The following is a 24,756-nucleotide window of genomic DNA, read 5'->3' on the forward strand; positions in this document are numbered from 1 at the left end:
TAATTGGACAGTATGTTATGTCTGGCTTATTTTGCTCAACTTAATGTTTTTGAGATTCATACAGGTTGTTACATGTATCAGTAGTCCATTTCTTTAACGACCAGTATTCCACTGACTGCATTGCAGTTTACCCATTTTCCTATGGAAAGATATTTGACTGTTTACAGTTTTGTGTTATTGTGAATAAAGCTCCTATGAGCATTCATTTTTCTGGGGTATATATCTAGGAATGAAATGGCTGAAGCACAGGGTACTGCAGAACAGTTCTCCAGGTGGCCCTGGACAAACTCAATTGTCCACCCTTTCTCACTTGTAGTTCTCAAGAATAACTGTACTATGTGCTGGGAATGTAACATCCTGGACTAAGGGACTCTGAGAAACACTATGACTTTACAGATCAAATAATCTGTAAAGAATCATCTATTTTCATGTTAATCATATACAATTTGCAACAGATACTATACTTTCAGTGACGTCTATGAAAATATTTGTTGTTAAAATGTATGCATGATGTCTTAAAAAAAGATTGATACTTATTTTTTTGTTTATCTTAAAAGGTATAGAGAAAAAGTGATTGGTATGGTTATCTATCATACTCCTATATATCACATTTTTCTATTAGCCATAGGTCTGATCCTGGTTGTTTCCATTCTTCTCCAAGCAGTGTGTTAAATTTGAAAGGCTTGAAGTATTCTAGGCGATGGCTAAAAGCAAAGAAAAAGAAAGTGGGAATTGAAATGAATTATGCATTTGTGAAATAGATGTCCCAAAGGGCTATTTATTTTGTCACATCTGTGATAGGACAACATTCTATTTTAAGCAATACTAAATGTAAGATATATTTTATATGCACAGTTTTCTCACTCTAGCTATCACTCAGCTCTGAAAACATTCACCTGTGTCTTAAAGCACGTTTCTTTCAATTTTGCAAATAGCTCCCTCATAGCTGAAGGGAGAAATCAACTCTCAAAACATGACTCATTCCATTCAGTTTTAAATAAATCATATTATGCTCCTGCATATGTTTTTATATTCAAACTTTGGTATAATTTATATCAGTCATATAAGCAATTGTTTTTAAAGTCTCAGTTCCATAGATAAGAAGACAGACTTCTTAATTACCTTCTCTGCCAAAGGAAGAGAGGTTAATGTAAAAGAGTGTTAATCCCAGTCCTTTTCTTTCCAGGAAAACCCTGTAACTATATCAAGAAGCTTTCTCTTGTGGCTTAATGAGGAGAGGCTTAGGTAACATGCTTCAGTGGAGCCTTACTCTGTAGGAAGTCACTCTGCCTTAGCTCTGTCCTGGCCGGTGTATAATCATACTTCCACCTAAGATAAGCTTCCAATAACGTATGAATGAGGAGCCTGAATATAGGAAGGTATTAGTTGATGAACAGCCAGAGACATGGCATCTTGATACGAGGACGTTGAGTCAGTTGCAACTACATTTTTGTCTTATTCTGCCCACCTGGTGAGGATAAATCACTTTTTGAGTCACAATTGTCAACCCCAGAGTAAGAGATTAAGGAAAAAATAGTGAAGGATAAGAAAAAGGAAGGAAAAAGGAGACTAGGTAGAAGCTGTCAGGACTGGGGAGAAAGGCAAAGGGAAAGAATGTCAGGCAAAATAAAGAAATATGCTAGAAGGGATGAAGATGAAGTGTGGAGTAAGAGCATGACAGGAAGGAGAAGGCAAACGGGGAGAGGAAGGATAATGCAGCACATTCCAAAGGTAAAAAGGCAGGAATGTTCATCTACCATAGTGCAATGCTCACTAGGATGGCTCCGTTAGGTTCTTCCAAATGCTCAGACTCACCAGACTACCTTGGCTATGGTGAGTATACATAGAGAGATACAGAGCAGGAATCACAGTTTGCCCCAGGACAGCATCTGGCTTTCCTCCCTAAAGGAGAAGTCCTTGCAGAAGTCCATAGAGCATTCATAAGGCTCTAGTCTGCCTGCGTGAGAGCTACAGGTGCAAGGAAACAAGATGCAAATTGAGAAAGCACAGCAGATACCTTGGCTCAAATGCCTACTGCCCCATGAGAGCAATATCTCTTGGAATAACTCCATAGGCATAGCTTCCAGGGTTCCCACAGGGAAAATGACTGTTAAAAGGGAATCCCAAAGCCACACTGTCTCCATCACATGTTTATACTTCATTCAAAATTATTCTCAGTCCAGATGTAATTTACTACTTAAGGGCCATTTTTATCATAAGCAATCTTGCCTAGAAACAGAGTTGACATTTTTATTCTTATGAGGTTACCAGAAGAGGAGAACTAGAGATAACAGAAGATCAGATTTCCTTGCAACAGGGGATCCTTTGTTCACACCAGGAAACACGGATGCTTCTGGCCCTTTAGCTCTGAAAGAAGTTTTAAATGAATTTGTAACCATACTTGTGTATCAGCTGTTGCAACGGATAGTTTTCTCACATGCAACGTTTAGTTTTCTCACATGGAAACAACACTTTTCTCATACCACTATGGAAAAATAAGTGCTCTGCCGACAGTAGTGAGAGAGATTATGTCAGTCCAAAGTTCACTAAGTATTTCCTGAGGACCATCAGGAAACATTGGGCTCTAGTAGGTGCTTGTGCACATGTCGTCTTCTCTGATCAGAAGTGTTACTTCTGCTCCACTAAGAACAAATTTCCAAAAAACTCATATATTTGGAACATATATTCATTTATTTTCTACTTACAAGTCAGGTTTTTGTCCTTGTTGCAGTTCATGCTGAGGTACAGGGTAAAGAGCTTCATAACTTCGTTTATCTTTTGAACCATGAATTGCAAATGAATTGAATTTTGTCACATTTGGTGGAAAATAACTCCAAGGAAGATAAGCTTTGCCTTCCCATTTTGTCTCTCCTCTGGACACTCTGAATGATAAAGGAAGTTCTTGCTACAGAAACAACATGTGGAACACAAAAGATAAAATTGGGCTTATACTTTAAACATAGAAATATATGTATTACTGTGTACATAATGATTTTGTCTCATATTTTAATTTACTTACTTTCCACACATTTCTTCTTCCAGAAAGTAAAAGCACTAAATGCTGGCCGTGGCTATCAAAATTAAGATTCCTCATGAGTGTTTGAAAAACATAAATGTTATTTTCTTCACTATCCTTTATACATGGAATGTGTGTGCTTGCAACTAAATTTCCAAATAATTAAAAGATGCAATATTAATATTGCATAATTATAAGTAGAGCCAGTGTATTCAGTTGCTTAGAAATGGTATCTTTGAGTTTACCATTCTCCAGACAACTGCCACCAAATGCATAAAGTTTCACGTTTAGATTGCTTTTTATATCCTTTAAATAAAAAATTATATTAAATACTTCATTTGGTTAGATGACACAAAATATGAAAAAAAAGTCAGAGAGGTACCACGTTATTTGGAGTTTGTTAAAAACGAGTTTCAAAAACTAAAGTAAGCACCGATTTCCAAGTCTGAATTCAACAAACGAGTTTCAAAAACTAAAGTAAGCGCCGATTTCCAAGTCTGAATTCAACAACTTTAATAAAGGTTATTTCTGTAAGAAAACCATCCGGTAGCTCATTAGGAAAATTTAAAAAATGCAAAACATAGACTGTCTACAACTAGTCAACAGGCTAAAGATTTCATTCAGTGTCTATTTTTTTCATATGCTGTCCTCAACCTGTCTGCCTCTTGTGTTTTGTTGCTTTCTACCATCAGTTCAGCATCATGTTTTCAAAAAGGAACAGAGTATATTCCCAAAGGGAAATTCCCTTTGGAATTCCCATATACAACTGGGAGTAGCCAGGTCATTAAGAATCAAAGGATTTCATGTATTTACATGAAGCAAATTCATTAACTCTAAGAAAACCTGTATCTTAAACATTTCTACACAGATACTCTTTTGAGAGCTTTTCAGGGAGGATTTCCTTCAGTAAATTACTCTAACAGAAGCCAAGTATTCTTTTCCATTTAAAAATCTTGATTATTTTTGTTGCTGTTATGCACCCTTAGGAGTACATCCTAAGAGTAAAAATGCTTGCAAATTAAAACAATATTCTTCCTGTTGCTTTCTAGAGATTAATTAACTGTTACAGGAAATGACTGCCTGAAGCAAAATCTTGATTCTTAATTATTAACTGTCCTGATACATATGAAACCAAACAACTCTGATAATTTCTTTAACCTTTAAAATCTATTACTTTCATACACAATTATTACTGTGTAATTTCTTAACAAAAGAGAATGTAATTATTCTATTCATCTGTGTTAAGTCATCACTTTATGAAAATAAATCGGTATTACCCTTCAATAAAATTAAAACTAAGGGCCAAACTTTAGGAGATCCAACTTCTTTACTGTTCTCTAGACAAGTTAGGAATGTTTGTCTTAATTTTCTCACTTGTAGGGTAAAAATAAGCACACAATAGTTGAAGTTTTCTTACTTCTTATGACAGTTTATGAGAATTAATCATATTTGTCAGTGACGAATTTTAGCATGTTAGTTGAAATGTGACACACAAAGGTTTATGATTATTCTTAAAAACATAATGCAAACAGCTAGACTTTTCTACATTAGATTTAGTTAAGTATCAAAATAAAGGAAAATAACAGCGTATCTACAAATCTCATTTAAATCAATTGTTTGGAGCACTCTGTCCAGCCTGCAAAAGGAGGAATGGCTTCTGAATGTTAGACACTAAGAAGAATTTAAATGCCATTTCAAATGAATAACTGCAATATAAAGATTTCATTATTACATACTTTAATAATTTAAAATGTGCTATAATTTAGATAATAGGTGTACATCTATAGAAAAAAGGAAATATTTTGCCAACCACGTAAACAGGATCCAAGAGACAGTTAAACCTAAACAAAGAGAGTCCAAGTTAATATTTTTAATAAGTCTAAAAAAATCCACATGTGATTTAGTTTTTATCCCTGGCATTGAATGCAAAAGTAATACAGCATATACTTAATAAATGCATGATGAATAAAGAATGGAATACATGAAGACATAATTATGTGATACATAAAATAAAAGTTTCATCTAGTCACTTAAAAATCCCTTAAAAGAAACATTTTTATAAGCTAGCTCAATTAATTATATCCATATCCGTCTTTTTATTTCTGAACAGCTATATATAATAATGCAAATTTATGAAGTAAATAATGAGGAAAAGTTTTTGTTTTATAATGACTTAATTTTGAAAAAAAAATCTTCAAGTTTATTAGAAAAATCTACATTACTGAACTGAAAATACTGACATAAGATATTCAAACATTTAGAATATTAGTATATTCTAAACATATATTCTAAATACGTGTTCTGTACTTGAAACTAAGAAATATATAAAAGTATATCATTCAAACAAATTCAGAGTACCATTCTTACTACTTAACTGGAATTAATGAGCTTTTACTATAACCATATCATTTATAACTAGAAAATAGTATGTTCAAATTATGTAGCAATAATTAAGAAGAAACATTTTATACTTACGGACAAAGTTCAACTTCTAAATACTGCTCAGTTATACCATTCAAGAAAAATGCTTCCACAACTTTTGAAAACAGAGATATAACATATTGAGAAATTTAATACTGCTTGCCAACAACAAATAATTTGTTTATTCCTTTAGAATATAAAATGAATTAACTATTTTTTATTATAATACTATCCCCATAGGAAAACGTGCAAAGAAAATAGACATTGCCTGGAAGAAGAAATATTAGGAAATAAATCATCAACAATTTTCTCACGTGTCAGATTGCCATATATTGAAAAAATTAATTAAAACTAGTGCTGGTGGCCAGGAGCAGTGACTCATGCCAGTAATCCCAGCACTTTGGGAGGCCAAGGCAGGCGGATCACGGGGTCAAGAGATTGAGACCATTCTGGTCAACATGGTGAAACCTTGTCTCTACCAAAAATACAAAAATTAGCTGGGTGTTGTGGCATGTGCCTGTCTGTAGTCCCAGCTACTTTGGGAGGCTGAGGCAGGAGAATCACTTGAAGCTGGGAGGCAGAGGTTGCAGTGAACCAAGATTGCACCACTGCACTCTAGCCTGGCAACAGTCTGACACCCTGTCTAAAAAAAAAAAAAAAAGAAGAAGACAAAACAAAAAAATTAGTGCTGGTTAGGTTGTAAAGAAATTAACATTATCACATAGACTTTGAACCACTTATCTTCTGGGAATTTATCCTAAGAAAATAATCTGACAACTGGGAGAAGAATTAAGTATAATGCTATTAATTAGAGTACTGTTCAAAAATTAGAAATAATCGAAGTGATTATCCCCTATTATATAAAATTATCTCTTATTCTCTAAATAAATCTCCTATTATACGGGAGAACTGTTAAATCAATTATGGAACTCATATATTCTATGCAATGGAAAACAATGCAGCTAGTAAAATCAAAGATACCATTAAATATTTGTTGATAGAGGAAGATATCCATGATATTCAAGAAGTCAGCTGCAGAATAGCAATCAAAATGTATGTGACATTAAAATTGCATGTATGCCTATGTCTAGATATCTGCAAAATGTGCACAAAAATGTTAATGACTGCTTATCTGTGATTGCAGGAATTTAGGTTGGTGATCTTTCTTTTCTTTTTTATATTCGTGGAAATTTCTGAATATTGCTATTTTTAAAGTCATTTAATTTTGAATATAATACATCTTTCTTATAAATAAAGAAAAAAATAATATATATATATATGAATGAAATAAAAAGTCAATGTCCTTTTCCTTCCCTTTGGTCTAAATCCTGCCAGACTTTTTCTGTGCTTCTACATACTATTGTAATGATTAAATAGTATTATTTTATAGAATGTTATAACTTATTCACTTAATCCTTTATGGATAGACATTTAGGTTGTTTCCAATTTTCCATGTGTTATTTTTATAATAAAATAGCTAAGATATAGATATAGTTCTGTTAGCAATTCAGAGAATATTATTGCCTCTTTCTAAATCTTTTATCTAGACAAATTCAAATGTGTAATATGATAGTTAATTGTATCTGTCAACTTAACTAGGCCATGGTATCCAGATATTTTGTAACATATTATTCTAGTTGTTTCTGTGAAGCCATTTTTTAAGATGAGATTAACATTTAAATCAGTAGACTTTTGGTAGAGCAGATTTCCCTCTATAATGTGGCTGGGACCTATCCAATCAGTTTAAAGCCTTCATAGAAAAAAAGACTGACCTCCCCCAGGAGAGGAATTCTGCCAGCAGACAGCCTTCAGAGTTGAACTGCAACATCAACTCTTCCCTGGGTCTTCAGCAGGCTTGAAGCAGTTCTTCAGTAGGCTGAAGACCCAGAGATGAAGGGACTCTCTAACTCTGTAACCAGCAGAGAGAAGACCCAGGGAAGAGTGGACTTGTTAGCCGCCACAATTGTGTGAGCTAATTTCTTAAAATAGATCTCTCTCTTTCTTTCTCTCCAAAGATATATATATATATATATATATATATAATCTTTGTGTGTGTGTGTGTGTGTGTGTATTATATATGTGTACATATATATCTTTGGAGATATATATATTAGATACATACATATATACATACACATTCTCTCTCTCACTGTACATATGTGTGTATATATTTCCTTCTCTCTCACACACACACAGATGCACATATGTATCTTCTGCTTTCTACTTTCCATCATCACCTTACAAATACTTTTGCAGCTTATCTGTATTAAACACTATATCAGATTCTGGAAATACCTTTATTACTTTACAATCTAATCAGAAACAAATGGAAAATTTTAATAAAAGTTCCAAAATGGAGGATGCATGCATTGCTACAGGAAAAAAGAAAACAGATGTTTAGCTCAAAAAAGGGGTTTAGTGAAGGATTCCTGGAGAAGTTGCTATTTAAGCTCTGTCTTGAAAGATAAGTTGGAACTAGGTGAAGAATGATAGAAACAGCATTCTAGAGCAAGACAACAGTAAAATCAAGGGTACACAATTAGGAAATAATGCAGCTTATTTAAAGATCTATGAACAGTTCAGTCTTACCAGGCAAACATTCCAATGTAGGAGGAACTGGTGGTGCTATAGAGAGAATAAGGGGCCAGGTCATGGAAAATCTTATATAGAGATCACATTAAGAAGAGGAAAACTTACCTTGAGAGGACAAGTATCCTGAGAAGGTTTTTAGGTAGCTGAAGGATGAGTTTAAATTTCCATTTTAGATATATCATTCTGGCTTCTAGTGAACAATGGTCTTAAGGGCAAAAAGACTATTTAGAAGGCTCTGCCCTAAACCAGGTAAAAGATGATGAAAGCCTAATCTTTGGCAAGGATAGTGGAGATGAAGAGGAGATGCTGAGTTAGAGGAATATTTGGGAGGCAAAACTGATGGGACTTAGTAAATAAATCCAAATAATTGAAAGTGTCAAAGAAGGATATCTTAGAAAGATCTAACCAGTTTTAGATTTGGTGATTTAATGTTTTGTTAGTACCATTTATTGACATTGGGCAATTAGGTAAAGAAATGGTTTATGAGAGAAGTGGGTGAGTTGAAGTTAGAATCTGTTGAGTTTTGTGTCTGTAGAACCTCTAGCAGGTAAGTCATATTAGTGTGTATTCCATTAGTAAGATGATATACACCAGTTTTGTATCAATAAAAGACAAATACATTTAACATACGACAAATTAAAACTGACAAAATGTATGCCTACAAACGACATAGATAACATAGATGTAGTGACTAGAAGACTCAACAAATCTTCTTTGAAAAAATGGGATATGAATTAGATCTTGAACTATGTGTTAGAGGCAGGGGGAATAGAATGAGAAGGTACACAGGTCAAGAGCTTGAATATGGTGGCCCAATTCATAAGCATGTTGAAAGCTTAAAAGAAGGGTTTGAACTTTATTCTAGGGATAGTAACAATTCATGATCTGGGAAATGGCATCAGGAAGAGTATTTCAGAAAGATGATTCTCATAGCTTAATTAGGATACAGAAGGAGATCATAGAGCAAACCTGAACCAGTATAATTTTATGTCGTCTTAATTCGATATGTGAGATGAATTGCCAGTATAAAGTAAAAACTACATTTCGTGTTGAGGTTGATAGTGTTTCTTCAATAAGTAAAGCACTTCAAATCTTCCATAAAGAAGGTTTATGAGGTTAGAGTGGTAATTTAAAGACACTTAAATACAAACAGGAATGCTGAACCCTTCTCAGCATAGGTAACAGAAATAAAGGAAGAAAATATGGCAGCAATAAAAAAATCTGGATTTGTAATTGCCATTTTTTTTTACTGTTATATAGTTAAAGTCATGTAGGTAATGGAGAAAAAGTCAGAATGAGAGATTGGTAGGAAATATCAGAAACTGTACACGTCAATTGCTCAGAAACACTTACTTCCCAACAGCAAGATAAAATAACAGTTCTGTGAGAGGTTATTATAAAAAGATTTATGTTTGCAATAAAATACAGTACTTCCACTTACCTTCATAATCCCACAGTTCATTGAAAGGTTTTCCTGGCTCTCCAAGTGGGGCTGGAGGATCATTGAAAAATGGAGCACTAATGTCCATCATCACTCCTCTGTCACCTGGATTCAGCCTGATAAATACTGGCTCATGCTTCACTGGAAAACCATCCCAAGTGTGTTCAATTTTAAAATCCATCTGAAGACTCTAAAAGAAAAAACATATTAAAACAAACTCTTTAACAATATACAAATGTTTTCTTCAGTTGGAAATAAAATGAAAATTTCAATGCCAAACAGCAGACAGGAAGGCAGCAAAGTGGCAAGAGCACAGTCCTAGGAGTCAAAAGGCTATTTTGAGTTGTGCCAAAGCACAGACTCTGAGCTCTAGTCTAAAATAAGTAACTAGTTCCTAGAAGCTTTGAAGTCTAGATTTAGCTCTAGTGCTATTGTAAACAGTGCATCAAAATCATTTTTTAATTGTAATTAAGTCTACTGCAAAAATTATTAATATACTTAACTGCAACTACAAGTACCATGGGTTTCTATGTCATCCTTTGTCTCTTATTTACTGTATGCAGGTTTCTCAGGTAGTGGTTCCTCTGGGAATCAGGATCTTCATAATAAAATTCAACCTCGTTAAAAAAAATCTCCATAAATCAGAAGAAGCAGTGCTGTTAACATCTGTTCTTTTGGCTAAAATCCTTTTCTTCATGGGGGTTAGGGCTGGGGAGTTCCAATCATTTAAAAGTTATTAGAGTTGAATTTTGCCTTCCTTTGTCCCAGCATATACACTTTCCATTTTTAATATTTTAACTGTTAAATCACCGCTTGTTTGATAATTACCTCACTCCAACTGAAAAATGGGAACAGAATCTACCATCATTTAAACTTTGAAATAGACTAAGTACCTACAAAAAAGCAGTTTTTACATTTTACATCAGTTTTCTAAGTATTCAATAGAACATAATATTTCAATGCATCAATAAAATTATATTTTTGAATATTATGGATTGGGCATTTTATAAATATTGTCTCATTTTATTCACTACAAACTTGCAGAGAAACTATTATTGCCTTCATCACAAATGGAACAGATTTGTCTAAGGTCACATGACTAGCATATCTATAGACATTGAACCAGTGTCAGCACTGTTTTCCCAGATGAATACATTTCAGGAATCTGCAAGGAGATGATAATTTTATTTTAGGAGTGGTGGACCCCCCCATATTATACTGGATCCTATGTTTTATCCAAAAGGTAATTTCACTCATTACCTGATGATTTTTCCAAACTGTAACTTCTTTTATCTGAAATCTTTGAATTTATTCCTTTGCTTTATATGTTATTTTTTACTGTAAGTAATTAAGTTACTAAATTGGAATAAATTTAATTCAGTGAATATGTACTGAAAAACTATGATGAGCTAAGCAGTGGGAGATCCAAATATACAAGCTCTGCATAATATAAGAAATCCAAGATCTCTGAAAACTTTTTTCTAAAGCATATAGCTTTTACTAATTTTCACTATATGCTAACAAATCTTACTAAATAATCTCTAAAATTAAACAGTTCTGGTATTATAATCCATTTGTAGAAAGCTAATAGCATTTCAGAAGAAATGTTCAGCAATTATATTCTTCATTACTGATATAAGCTCAATGAGTGATAAGATTATATAAAATGATTCTGATTTAAGTGGAATTGTATGAAAATACCTCAATAATAAATTAATTTTCTTTAGTTGAAACATCAAGGCACATTCTACAAAAAATATATATATAACCCTCTACCCTAAATTTTGGCAGTAATAAGTATCCTCATGCAGCATACAGGAAAATAAGAATAAATCAGGACATTAGAAATGCTGAATGACTCTAACTCTGACACCAACAGGGTGAGAGAAAATGCTATTCTCCTAATTTAAAGCTTGATAATTCTTGACAATTCTGGCAATATATCTTTGCTACTAGGAAGTTCTAGCAGATTCACTTATTCTTCATACAACCACCAAATCCACAAAAATTCTGCATACATTATAAGGGATGCCTATCTTAATCAGTAGGTTTCCACTAGGGACTTCTTAATTCCCAGCCCATTCAGGCATTGCCTCTATGTCTAAATGGAATAAAATCATATCCAGTGATATCCAGTGATATGCTCCTAAAAGTGGCCTGTCACTTTCATGCACACATAGTGGGTCTCATAGTGAGAGTGAGGTATACTTTATAGCAGCTGTGTCCAACCTTTTGGCTTCCCTGTGCCACAATGGGAGAAGATTTGTCTCTCTTGGGCCACCATAAAATTCACTAACACTAACAATAGCTGAGCAAAAAGAAAAGAAAAGAAAAAAAAAAAAAACACAAGAAAATTCATAATGTTTAGGAATTTGTGTTGGGTTGCATTCTAAGCCATCCTGGGCTGCATGTAGCCCATGGGCCTCAGGTTGGACAAGTTGCATAGTTTCAAATTACTTCAAAATGTAATCTTACCTGGAAGTTAAGAAGAAGTAAAAGATAAAAGCAAAGTTTCCACTGTTAAGAATTAGGTAGTGAGTACCTCAAACCATTCTACTGGTTCCTTTTGCTTTCCTCCCTAAGGTTTCTTTAAGAATTATTTGAAAATTACTATCAGCAACAGCAACTGGACTTCCACAAGTAGAGAGTAGCACATGGCTCATCAGTCCAAAGACAGAATATAATTTTGACTTTAATGCATAAAACAACTTTTGTTTCTTATTGCAAAGACAAATTTGTTTTTTTTAAAAAAACTTTATATTGGTTAAAGAACATTCATGTCAATCTAAGTATGCCTAATATTTATAAAAATTAACCTAAAAAGTATCGTCTGTCCTGTTCAATAGTTAACAATCTAGTTTAAAAACAACACCAACTAGAGACAGATGATTCTCCTTAGGTAATCTTCTGAGATTTAACCCCCACAGCCTTTTCATTTCTTTGTATTTGATCATGTGCTCATTAAGCAGAGACAACTTAATTGTCAAAATCCTTCACCTCTTGGGCCAGTGCTCCCCTCCTAGTCATTCTCTATTAACCTGTACACTGCTCTATTTCTATTCTTACATGGCACTTACATGGCATAACGCATTTGTTTATTGACTCCCTGAATCCAGCTAGAATGCCTGTAAGTGAGGCTTACTATTTATTTGTTGTGTGAATAATTATTCTAGTCGCTGGATCTAACATTCTAGATTTTGTACAGGAGAAACCTACTGTGTTCGTGGTATCATCATTTCTTTTAACACTACATATCAGATCAATACAATAGCTAATAACAAAGACAATAAACCCAGAAATTTCCTTTCAATTTAGTTTATCAAGCACTCATCTTGTTTCATGTACCAAACCAGGTGCTGGAAAAATAATATATAATAAATCTACAGGAGTTTGGGATGGTCCCCATTTCCAGTATCAGTTGGTTCACTTTGCAGTCCAATTTAATTCAGTGGGATCCTTATACCAAGGTAAGTTTTAGATGAATCAAAGATTTAAACATAAAAATCAAAATCATATAAAAACAAGAAGAAAAGAATTAAATAAAATCTTATAGTAGTAAGATAGGAGATGAGCTGGACTTGTTTTCTGAGTACCAAGGCCCTGCTGATTAAAACAGAATCTGATCAAAACAGGATGCAGCAAAGAAACTGGCCACAACCAGCTAAAACCAAGATGGCAACAAAAGTGATCTCTAGTTGCCCTCACTGCTCATTACACATTAATTAAAATACATAGCATGCAAAAAAAGAAACTCCCAACACAGGCATGACAGTTTTCAAATGCCATGACAACTCCTAGAATGTGCCACATACAGTTTAAAAAAGGGAAGAAGTCTCAGTTCTGGGAACCCCTCCTACTTTTCTGGAAAACGCATGAATAACCCATCCATTATTTAGCATATAATCAAGGAATTGCCATGTATATAGCTAGCCAACAATTCACGGGAGCTGCTGCTACTACTCTGCCTATGGAGCAGCCATTTTCCTGAACTCTGTTGCTCTGATAAACTTGCTTTTGCTCATGAATTCTTTCCTGCATGAAGTCAAGAGCCCTCCTGGGCTGAGCCCCAATTCTGGGCTTTCCCTGCATTGGTAGAGAAAACCTTTTTTTTTTTTTTTTTCAGACGGAGTTTCACTCGTTACCCAGGCTGGAGCGCAATGGCGTGATCTCGGCTCACCACAACCTCCACCTCCTGGGTTCAGGCAATTCTCCTGCCTCAGCCTCCTGAGTAGCTGGGACTACAGGCACGTGCCACCATGCCCAGCTGATTTTTTTGTATTTTTAGTAGAGATAGGGTTTCACCATGTTGACCAGGATGGTCTCGATCTCTTGACCTCGTGATCCACCCGCCTCAGCCTCCCAAAGTGAGAAAACCTTTTATAATACAAACCAAAACCCAAACATTTGACTACATAAAAATAACAAAACCAACAAGGATGCAGCTGGAGGCTATTATTCTAAGCAAATTAATGCAAGTACAGAAGACCAAATACCACATATTCTCACTTGTAAGTAGAAGCTAAACATTAGGTACTCATGGACATAAACATAGCAACCATAGCCACTGAGGACTACTAGAGGCAGAAGGAAAAGAAGGGGCAAAGGTTGTAAAACTAACTAGTGGGTACTATGCTCACTACCCAGGTGATGAGATCATTCATACTCCAAATCTCAGTATTATAAAATATACTCAAGTAACAAAGATTCACATGTAGCCCCTGTATCTAAAATAAAAGTGGAATTTTTAAAATAATATAATAAAAGCAAAAACCTCCTTCCCAAGTTCCCTTTACCCTAAAAGCCTATCATTAATAAAATTAAAAGACAGTCTGGGAAAAAGTATATTTAATTCATACTTGATGCAAATAACTAATTTCTTTAATGCATAAAGAGCTCCTAGAAATCAATGAGGCAAAGACCAACACTCCAACAGAAAAGTGAGCAAAAGTTATGAACAGCCAGTTCACAGAGAGAAAATGCAAAATGTTTACTTATAACGACAGAAATGCAAACTAAAACTTAGACTGGCAGGATCAGAAAGTCTGATAACATGCTGCATCAATGAGGGCATTGAGAAAAAAATCACATATTGCTCTTGAGGTATAATTGACATAGCTCTGTGAAGAGCAATATATCAATATCTATCAAAATAAAAATGCAAATACCATTTGACAAAAATAATTCTAGTTCTAGGAGTTACTATACCCGCGCATACTCAAAATGACATAAGCATTGAGGATATTTGTTGCAGCATTGTTCAGAATAACAAAATGTTGGAAGCAACTTAAATACCCATCAGTACAGGACTGGTTAAAAAAAAATTATGCTCTATCATGCAATGTAACACGGTAGAACTGCTAAAATGAATGTGGCAGCTCTAAATTAACATCTATTCTAAAATATGCTGTGAAGGGGAAAAAAAGCAAGGTGTATTTATTTAATAAAAAGGAAGCTTATTTGCATACATGCTTGTGATGCATACACTATCTCAGGAAACACCCAAGAAACGAATGGTAACAGTGGTTGCTTCCCTGAAGGGAATTATCTGCCTGCAGATATGGGAAGGAGGAAAGCTTCCTGTCAAGTTCATCATTTTTGAAAAACCTATTTGCATTTTATACTAGGACAGACATGCATTACTATTTTAAGGTACCGGAATAGTTTTAAAATATTTTTTAAAGTCCAATTTAAGGCTGAGTCTCTTAAAAAGAGTATGGTGGCTGCCTCTTCTCCCCTTTGTATTATATATGCTGAATGTTTCGGAAAAGTCATAATGAATATCATCAAGATTATTCTTGCAGTGCAAAATTGTCCTGCAGTGCAATTTTAAGTTTGGCTGTTTAGACTTTAATACACTGTTAATTGTTAATCTGTATGCTTTCGCTTTTAACCTCTATTCTTTAAATTGCTCTTAAAACAAGTTAAACGAAATAAATTTTCAATTATTCTGATTGCTTTATCTTTACCTTGAAAGACCTCCAAAAGGAAACGAAGGAAGAAAAAAAGGAGACCGAACACTGGAGCATTAAGAACCCAGGAAAAGAAAAAATAATTCACAAAGTGCAAAAGAAGTAAGTTATGGAGGTGTTTTCTCAACTTAATGGTCTGCAAGGAAATTTTCCAAATTCCTCTGCTCAACAAAAATTCTTTTCGTTTTTCTATAATAATGATTTCTTTTCAGTTTTCATAACGCCCCGAGGCCCAGCCCATTTATTAGCGAAACGGAGAAATGAGGTCAGCCTGAAGAGTGGGAGTCCGCTCACTCAGCAGGTGACAGCCGAAAAGTAAAATACTTTTGAGTATTTTCCACAGATCAAGCGAAAGACAAGACCTAGCGCCAGCGAAAGGAATGTCAGGGAGAAGAAGTAATAACAAAAGAACACAGACCACGAAGCTTTTCTCAAACACTGGCTTCCTCCTTTTATCCAGGTCACTGGAGAGGGCTCGGCTTTAGGCTCCACCCAGCTGCCTACACGTTCTGTGGGGAGGGGCCTGGAACACTGAAGCAGAGTTAGTTGATTTTTCTAGGAAAGAAAGATGTTGAAGGGCCACAGATGAACATCTTATGACTTCTAATCGTTCCACTAAAGTTTGAGCGGTTTCCTAGAAGAAGCAAGGGTAATCCAGAAATATAAATACTGTCCAATAATTTGAAAATCAACTGTAAATCATTAAGATTACAATAGAACATGTATAGAAATAATTAATTTAACATAACTAAAGGCTAACTGGCTATATAAACAAAAACTATAAATTATATTATACTATACTACTAAATTATATTATACTATACTATATTATACTATACTCCTGGGAGGCATGTTCATAGTGGTTAACAACTATGACAATAGAACCATACTGCCTGGGTTCAAATCTCAACTCAGGCACTTGCCAACTGTGCTATCTATTCTGAGCCTTGCTTAAACTTCTAACTTTGTGTTCTTCATGTTTCTTTGCACACAGTACTGGGTGCTCAGTGTCAATCAACTAAATTAATATTAGTGAAATGTCACTAATTTTCAATCTATACAATTTTAGGGGTTTTCTTTATCGTAGAAAAGTAAAAAAAAAAAAAACATGAAATAGTGACTTGACAACAGTTAAACACATACTATGTATATTTCTGCTTGTCATTCCTTGTATTCAATTTATACTAATAGATAGTTTCCATACACATCCACTAAATTCTTTCCATCACATATTTAATCAGCTCTTTGTGTTCCAGGTATTATGATGGAGCCTGGAGACAAACTATAAAACATGAGAGAGACTGCTGGAAAAACATGACGTAAGTACTAAGGTGGCACCTACCTTGGGGGATGTGGATAGAGAACTCAGGAGATGTGAAAAGGAGAAACACAAGAGGGGATCCTTTAAGGATAAGTGAAATCATCACAATTTTGTTTCCTAATGATGAAAGTTATTTTGAAAATACTCCATTAAAACTGAACCACTAAAATCTTGTAAAAACAAACACAAAAAACTATCATGATCATGATTATGGTCATGTAAGCTAAAAAATTCAAGTGCAAACATAAAAATATGCACTTCAGATATTCACTTCATGTAAATACCACTCATCAATTATATCCAGAAGGTATTTGCTTCCATCCAGTTTGGGTATAAGTGTAGAGTTAAGTCTATAATTATTTATTTGATGCCAAGTAAAAATACGACGATATACAAGGTTCAAATGTGGGAGAAGTCACAAGCAAGTCCTTGGAGAGTCAGTGAGATATTTATGAAGAAAGAGTCATATACGGAACATCAAAAACGAGTTGGAGCTTGCACATTCAATTTTCCCTAAAAAGTTTTTTTGTAAACGTTATAGCTACTAAAAATCTGAACACGTTCAATTATCATCAACTCTACGCTAAATGAGAGCTTTTCAATGATTATTAAGATACACATCCATATTTAACAGCTGGTCTTTAGAGGAAGTGACCATCTCATTCTATTAACAGTGAGTACTGAGGAAGGTCTTCAGTGCCTAACCAGACATATTTGGACACATTTGTAAAATGTGTTAATACATATCGCTGAGGTTACTTTGTTTATATGACATTATGAGTACAGGACAACAAAACTTCTTAAGCTGTTAAACAGAAAGCCAAATCAAGCTGCATCTATGACACACGTAGCTGTTTGGTGAAACTTTACTTCAATCCATAAAAATACAGTTTATTAAAAAACACAAAACTAGTGGCTAGCTTTAAGTTAACATTTTTGTTGTTACTGGTGAGACTTCCTCCAACGTTAATTTTTTTTTTTACAAAAAAAAATACGTTTTAAATCAAGACAAAATCAATTTTTAAAAATGAAAATTGTAATCTATCCACAAATGTAAGTTTTCTTTTTGTTTGTTCGTTTTTGCAAAAAAAAAAAAAAAAAAAAGGTACCTTTCTCTTTCCTTATATTTGAGGAGACAAACTTATCTTTGAAGAAATAGCTGCTAATTTGCAAGATCTTTTGAGTACTTCTAACTACACGCTTAACTACTACACAGTTAAATATTTAAACAACAGTTGTCTCCTTTGTCTAAAGACCCACAAAAAGCAGAATGGTATTTACCTTCTTGAGACCACCAAATCCAAATCCAGAAATCCTCCAGAGGTACAGCGTTGGTGGGAGATTCTGAAGACGCCAGTGTGTCTTCCACTCCCAGCCGCAGGAACTTGCATCCTTTACTTAGTCCAGAAGGGCTTAGCACATTAGAAACCCAAAAATAGTGAGGGCAGTTAAACGCTGTGTTTCATGCCTTACTCAGTTTACATTTTGGGAGTTAAAAAAAAAAAAAAAAAAAGGAAAGAAAGAAGGAAAAAGAAAAAGACCTTGGGCCCTACCACCTAGAGACACGGTCTCACTAGTTTGCCCGCCGCGCCACGCCGGTGGCTCAGCCCGCTGTCATGCAGGTTCTCACGGCTCCTCCCATTGTTTGACAGCCAGCCAATAGCGTGCTTGGACTCGAGGAAGCGCGACAGCGTAAGCGCTGACGCTCGCGTGATGACGCAGACGGCGTCACCGTCTCCAAGGAGTGGTCCGGGGCACCGGTTTCAAAGTCGCAGGGCGGGCCGAGTGGACTTCCGCTGATGGCCTGGGGCTTCCCAGCCGTCGTGGCGTTGTCCCCTCCAACCCCCTCCGCTTCGCGTAGAACGCCGCTCGCAGGCTGCCCTCCAGCCCCCTCGGCCCTCTCCTAGGTGGCGCGACAGGACCCCGAGTGACCCGCGGGACGCCTGTATCGACCGCTTCCTCCTCCCACCAGGGTGGGATTCGGTTGAATGTGGAACGGAATTCAGTGGCGCGTCCCTGGCTGTCTTCTGTGTCTCGCCCGGGCCAGGGACTCGTCGGGTACGCGGGGGAAGGAAGCGTGGCGGGGCTGTAGATGCCGCGTGAGTAGGATGCAGATTGCACCGCTGGAGCGCCTGACAACCAGCCGAGCGCTGGCTTAGTTTTGTTTTCCCGCACGGCGAGCTCTGTGCCTTTCAGAGGAACGTAGAGGTGGTGAAAGCTCCAAACTAAAATTGTATCGAAATGGCCACAGAAATCGACTCTCTGAAAGAGCAAAGTAAGCTCCTTTTTTTTTTTTAAACTTCATATTCATATATAATGTTTAATATCGTCGTCGTTGACTGACAAATATTTTTTGAATGCTGGTTGGCTCCATTTAAATATGTAAAGATTTAAAGAAGCTAGTTGCCGGAAAAATAAAACTTGATGGTATACGTGAGGATGTGTGTATATTTAAGCAGAACCGTGTAGTAGAACTTGTAGCTTACGCAGAACTCTACTAGACACTAAACAAGTTTATTGTGCTTCTCTCGTGCTCTGAAGACTAGGAGGCTAATGGCCAGCGAGAGTTTCCAAGTGTGCATTTAAAACCTAGGGACACAGCTCTCTGGCCATTTGTTAGAAAGATGTTTATTGAACTCCTGTTTCTATTATGTACCATACACTATACAAGAACAGCTGCTGCAAAGATGAACAGGACAATTTGTACCTCCAAGAATTTAATTTGGGGAGGGAAACGTATTAATTCCAACATATACTGAAGTGACAGCAACTGCTAGCTCTTTTGCCACAGTCTCATAGGGTTGTTGGAATCATTAAATGAATATTAAAATATGTAAAGGATTTAGAATAGTATCTGATACATTGTGATTAATATAAACTATTAGACAATTATTATTAAATTATGATCAAAGAAGTTGCTCATGGGCTGAAATGTGCAGTACCAATATGAATTTACAATATAAAAACTCTAGGCATCCCAAATAGAACAGTATTTGCGCCACTGGGGGGATTAAGAATATGCTTTGTTAAAAGCTTTTAATAAGGCTGGTTTGAATGGAATATTGATGTAAATTGAATTGGAATATTTATATAGGGAAATGACAAGTGCAGCTGAAGGAGTAGAAAGGGACTGGATGGTGAAGGGCCCTGTCTTCCCTGTGCTAAGGAGTTTGGACCACTGCATAGGTGATAGGAATTCAATTGAGAGTGACATGATCAAATTGTAATTTAGAAGGTCCAGTCTGATTTTTGGGAGGAATATGCCTTACGGCAGAGTGCAATTAGGTGGCTACTGTCATCATTCAGGTAAGAGTTAAACTAAGTTGGGCACAGGAAGATTGGAGATCAGGGAATTTGAGAGAAAGAGGTAGAGGGCAGCTTAGTTTTTGCTTGAGCAACAGGGAAGTTAGGAAAAAGGTAAGTTCCTTTTTGATAGCGTTATAGACCAGTGGTTAAGAACTCAGTCACTGAATGTAGTCTGTCTGGGCTCACAGCCTACCTCTTTCCAGGTCTGTGACCTTTAGTAAGTTTCCTAGCTTTTTTGCACCTCAGTTTTCTCATTTGTAAAATGAATGTAAGAACATAAAAATCCCCTTGAAGTTGTGAGACTTAAATGAGGTGATGAAAATAAAGCATTTAACATAGTGTCTGGCACATATTAAGTGCATGTTATATGTTATCTAAACTAATTAATGGCACTGTAATGACAGAGTAACGTTAGCATGATTTCTTAGGTTTGCAGTGGGAATATCCCCATCCCATAAGAACAGCTAACTGGCCACCATCAGAGTGGTATAGGACAGGAATTGGTTGGTGAGGAGTTTCGCTAGAGTGAGGAGAGTACTTGAGGCAGTCAGAAAGTGAATTTTATAAGAATGATCCAGCCAGAATTCTTAGATAAAATTGAGATCCAAATACCAGGGGGAAACAAGACAGTTAAAGCATAGTAATATTTTTTGGAAAAGGAGTGGTATTTAATAGTTCCACAGAAGACAAGAGGAGTGCAAGAAGGAAATCTTAAGCAGACGAAGCAGAAAATGGAATGGTTCAAAGGCTTGAAATAACTGGTTTTATTCAGGAAATTGGAGCCTGGAATGGTACAGTTTACCTAAAGAAATAAGAATGAGAGTTGAGTGTCTGTGTCCCTCTCCTTTTTTCTTTAACAGGATTTTGCTTGCCAGTAGAAGGTGATGGATTATTCCTCTAACTGACCCGCCTAAGTACCAGCCCAGATAAAGATAGATGGCTTGTCTTCTTTCCACCTGCCTCTGACTTTTCCTGCATTGATTTCTATTGATCTTGATTGTGGAGCCTAACTCAAGACCATTTGTTTTGGTAATTCTCAACTGGCAGCCCCACATGACATTGTCTCTGATAATTACTGTTTCAGCTTTACATATAATGACAGGCAGCTCCACACTTAACCAGGCTACTACTGGAGTAAGCTTATAACATATTGCTGTGCACTGTTCTTCCACCTCTGGGAAAGATTTCTAAGGAAGAAAGAGTTCATCCTTGCAGTGAGGTATTAGTGAGACTCATTGGCAGAATGGTGATGGACTCATTTTTTTCTTTTCATTCTCTTAACAGTGTTTTTCACTGAGCAAACATTTTTAATTTTGATTTTAATTCATCAGTTTGTTCTTTTATGAATTGTGCTATTGGTGTCATATAAGAAATCATGCCTAACCCAAGACTGTAAAGATTTCTTCTGTGTTTTCTTTTAGGAGTTTTATAGTTTTAGGTTTTACATTTAGATCTGTGGTTCATAGAGTTAAATTTTATACCAGATGATGAGGTAAGGATCCAGGTCACTTTTTTTGCGTTAGATCTCCAATTGGAAAAACTACCCTTTTTCCATTGAATTACCTTTGCTCCCTTGCAGTTGTTATATATGTATACATCTATTTATGAACTCTATTCTTTTCCACTGATTTATTTGTCCTTCTGGACACGAATACCCCACTGCCTTATTTCAGATTTATAGTAAGTTTTAAATAAAATTGATTCCTATTTACATCATTGATATATCTCTTCTTTAAATTTTCTCAACTATACTTTGTAGTTTTTAATATTTAGGTTTGTACATCTTTTGTCAGATTTATGCCTGTGTATTGAAGTTTTTGATACTACTATAAATGGTATTTTTAAAATTTTTATTTTATTTTAGGTGTATACTATATCCAGCATTTCTCCCATGTTATCCCTCCCTACCCTCCCCAACCCTTACTGTCCCTTCCCTATCCCCCCCAAACTGCCCCCAGGGTATGATGCTCCTCTCCCTGAGTCCACGTGTTCTCATTGTTCAACACCCACCTATGAGTGAGAACATGCGGTGTTTGGTTTTCTGTTCTTGTGTCAGTTTGCTGAGAATGATGGCTTCCAGATTCATCCAAGTCCCTACAGATTTCTCGAACTCAGTGTTTTTTATGCCTACGTAGTATTCCATGGTGTCTGTGTAAGATATTTTCTTTGTCCAGTCAATCAATGATGGGCGTTTGGGTTGGTTCCAGGTCTTTGCCATTGTACATAGGGCTGCAATGAACATATGTGTGAATGTGTCTTTATAAGAGAATGATTTGTAGTTCTTTGGGTATATACCCAGTAATGGAATTGCTGGGTCAAATGGAATTTCTATTTCTAGATCCTTGAGAAATTGCCATACTGTCTTCCACAATGGTTGAACTAATTTACACTCCCACCAACTGTGTAGGAGTGTTGCTATTTCTCCACATTCTCTCCAGCATCTGTTGTCTCCAGATTTATTAATGATCGCCGTTCTAACTGCTGTGAGATGGTATCTCAATGTGGTTTTGATTTGCATTTCTGTAATGACCAGTGATGATGAGCATTTTTTCATATGTTTCTTGGCCTCATATATGTCTTCTGTTGAAAAGTGTCTGTTGATATCCTTTGCCCACTTTTGAATGGGTTTGTTTCTTTTTTTCTTGTATACCTGTTTTAATTCTTTGTAGATTCTGGATGTTAGCCCTTTGTCAGATGGGTAAATTGCAAAAAATTTTTTGCCATTCTGTTTGTTGCCAGTTCATTCTAATGATGGTTTCTTTTGCTTTACAGAAGCTCTGAATTTCAATTAGATCCCATTTGTCTATCTTGGCTTTTGTTGCCATTGCTTTTGTGTTTTAGTCATGAAGTCCTTGCCTATGTCTATGTCCTGGATGGTTTTGCCTACGTTTTCTTCTAAGGTTTTCATAGTGTTAGATTTTATATTTGAATCTTTAATCCATCTGGAGTTAATTTTAGTGTAAGGTGACAGGAAGGGGTCCAGTTTCTGCTTTCTGCATATGGCTAGCCAGTTTTCCCAACACCATTTATTAAACATGGGGTCCTTTCCCCATTGTTTTTTGTCAGGTTTGTCCAAGATCAGATGGTTACGGTAGATGTGTGATGTTGCTTCTGGGGCCTCAGTCCTGTTCCGTTGGTCTGTGTCTCTGTTTTGGTACCAGTAGCATGCTGTTTTGATTACTGTAGCCTTGTAGTGTAGTTTGAAGTCTGGCAGTGTGATGTCTCCAGCTTGGCTCTTTTTGCTTAGGATTGTCTTGGCTCTGCAGGCTCTCTTGTGATTCCATATGAAATTTAAAGTGCTTTTTTTCCAGTTCTGTGAAGAAGGTCCTTGGTAGCTTGATGGGGATAGTGTTGAATCTATAGATTACTTTGGGCAGTATGGCCATTTTCACGATATTAATTCTTCCTAACCATGAGCATGGAATGTTTTTCCATCTGTGTCCTCTCTTATTTCATTGAGCAGTGGTTTGTAGTTCTCCCTGAAGAGGTCCTTTACATCCTTTGTTAGTTGTATTCCTAGGTATTTTACTCTCTTCTCTTTGTAGCAATTGTGAATGGGAGTTTGCTCTTGATTTAGCTCTCTGTTATTGGTATATAGGAATGCTTGTGATTTCTGCACATTGATTTTGTATCCTGAGACTTTGCTGAAGTTGCTTATCAGTTTGAGAAGATTTTGGGCTGAGACGAAGGAGTCTTCTGCATATACAGTCATGTCATCTGCAAATAGAGAGTGTTTGACTTCCTCCTTTCCTATTTGAATACCTTTTATTTATTTTTCTTGCCCGATTGCTCTGGCTAGAAGTTCCAATACTATATTGAATAGGAGTGATGAGAGAGGGCATCCTTGTCTAGTGCCTGATTTCAAAGAGAATTCTTCCAGCTTTTGCCCATTCAATATGATATTGGCTGTAGGTTTGTCATTAATGACTTATCATTTTATGATTCGTTCCGTCAATACCTAGTTTATTGAGAAATTTTAGCATGAAGGGCTGTTGAATTTTGTCGAAGGCCCTCTCTGCATCTATTGAGATAATCTTGTGGTTTTGTCTTTGGTTCCGTTTATGTGATGGATTACGTTTATGGATTTGCGTATGTTGAACCAGCCTTGCATCCCCGGGATGAAGCTTACTTGATCATGATGGATAAGCTTTTTGATGTGCTGTTGCAGTCAGTTTGCCAATATTTTACTGAAGATTTTTGCATTGATGTTCATCATGGATATTGGCCTGAAGTTTTCTTTTTTAGTTGAGTCTCTGCCTGGTTTTGGTATCAGGATGATGTTGGTCTCATAAATGAGTTAGGGAGGATTTCCTGCTTTTGTATTGTTTGATACAGTTTTAGAAGGAATGGAACCAGCTCCTCTTTGTATGTCTGGTAGAATTCAGCTGTGAACCTGTCTGGACCTGGACTTTTTTTGGTTGGTAGGCTATTGATTCCTGCCTCAACTTCAGCCCTTGGTATTGGTCTGTTCAGGGTTTCAACTTCCTCCTGGTTTAGACTTGATAGAGTACAAGTGTCTAGGAATTTATCCATTCCTTCCTGGTTTACTGGTTTATGTACATAGAGCTGTTTGTAGTGATCTCTAATGGTAGTTTGTATTTCTGTGGAATCAGTGGTGATGTCCCCTTTATCATTTTTTATTGCATCTATTTGATTCTTCTCTCTTTTCTTTTTTATTAGTCTGGCCAGC

At 35.9% G+C, this 24,756-nt stretch overlaps 2 protein-coding genes across 8 annotated transcripts in view; one reads left to right on the forward strand and one right to left on the reverse strand.

Annotated features, from left to right (window-relative positions):
• Positions 1-205: 205 nt before the first annotated feature.
• C3H4orf33 (chromosome 3 C4orf33 homolog) lies at positions 206-18,380 on the reverse strand. Of its 3 annotated transcripts, none has more exons than XM_003927703.3 (6): positions 18,042-18,376; positions 9,471-9,660; positions 5,492-5,552; positions 3,020-3,071; positions 2,706-2,905; positions 206-704 (listed from the first exon to the last, which is right to left on the reverse strand). In XM_003927703.3, the coding sequence occupies exons 2-6, from the start codon at positions 9,649-9,651 to the stop codon at positions 599-601; spliced, it is 600 nt and encodes a 199-aa protein (XP_003927752.3). In that variant the 5' UTR covers positions 9,652-9,660; positions 18,042-18,376; the 3' UTR covers positions 206-598. The 3 variants fall into 3 exon arrangements, with proteins under 3 accessions (XP_003927752.3, XP_003927751.3, XP_074253006.1); XM_003927702.3 differs by lacking the exon at positions 18,042-18,376 and adding an exon at positions 15,858-18,005; XM_074396905.1 differs by lacking the exon at positions 206-704 and adding an exon at positions 1,977-2,367 and having other exon boundaries at positions 18,042-18,380.
• Positions 18,381-18,497: 117 nt separating this feature from the next.
• Positions 18,498-24,756, forward strand: part of SCLT1 (sodium channel and clathrin linker 1) — a 213,080-nt gene continuing 206,821 nt past the window's right edge. For all 5 annotated transcript variants that reach the window (XM_074396909.1, XM_074396912.1, XM_074396910.1 and 2 more), the window contains exon 1: positions 18,498-19,035. In XM_074396909.1, coding sequence (XP_074253010.1) covers positions 19,002-19,035 — 34 coding nt within the window. In that variant the 5' untranslated portion in view covers positions 18,498-19,001. The remainder of the gene's footprint in view (positions 19,036-24,756) is intronic.

The sequence above is a fragment of the Saimiri boliviensis genome, chromosome 3 (assembly GCF_048565385.1).
Source record: "Saimiri boliviensis isolate mSaiBol1 chromosome 3, mSaiBol1.pri, whole genome shotgun sequence".
Lineage (NCBI taxonomy): Eukaryota > Metazoa > Chordata > Mammalia > Primates > Cebidae > Saimiri > Saimiri boliviensis.

Excerpts from the sequence above, each read along its gene's own strand:
- C3H4orf33 (XM_003927703.3), bottom strand. The coding sequence starts at position 9,651 with ATGGATTTTAAAATTGAACACACTTGGGATGGTTTTCCAGTGAAGCAT. Across the intron at positions 3,072-5,491 it reads TTAGAAGTTGAACTTTGTCC|CCACGGCCAGCATTTAGTGC; the intron begins GTAAGTATAAAA and ends TAATTTTGATAG. Across the intron at positions 705-2,705 it reads CAAGGACAAAAACCTGACTT|CCATCGCCTAGAATACTTCA; the intron begins GTAAGTAGAAAA and ends CTTTGCTTTTAG.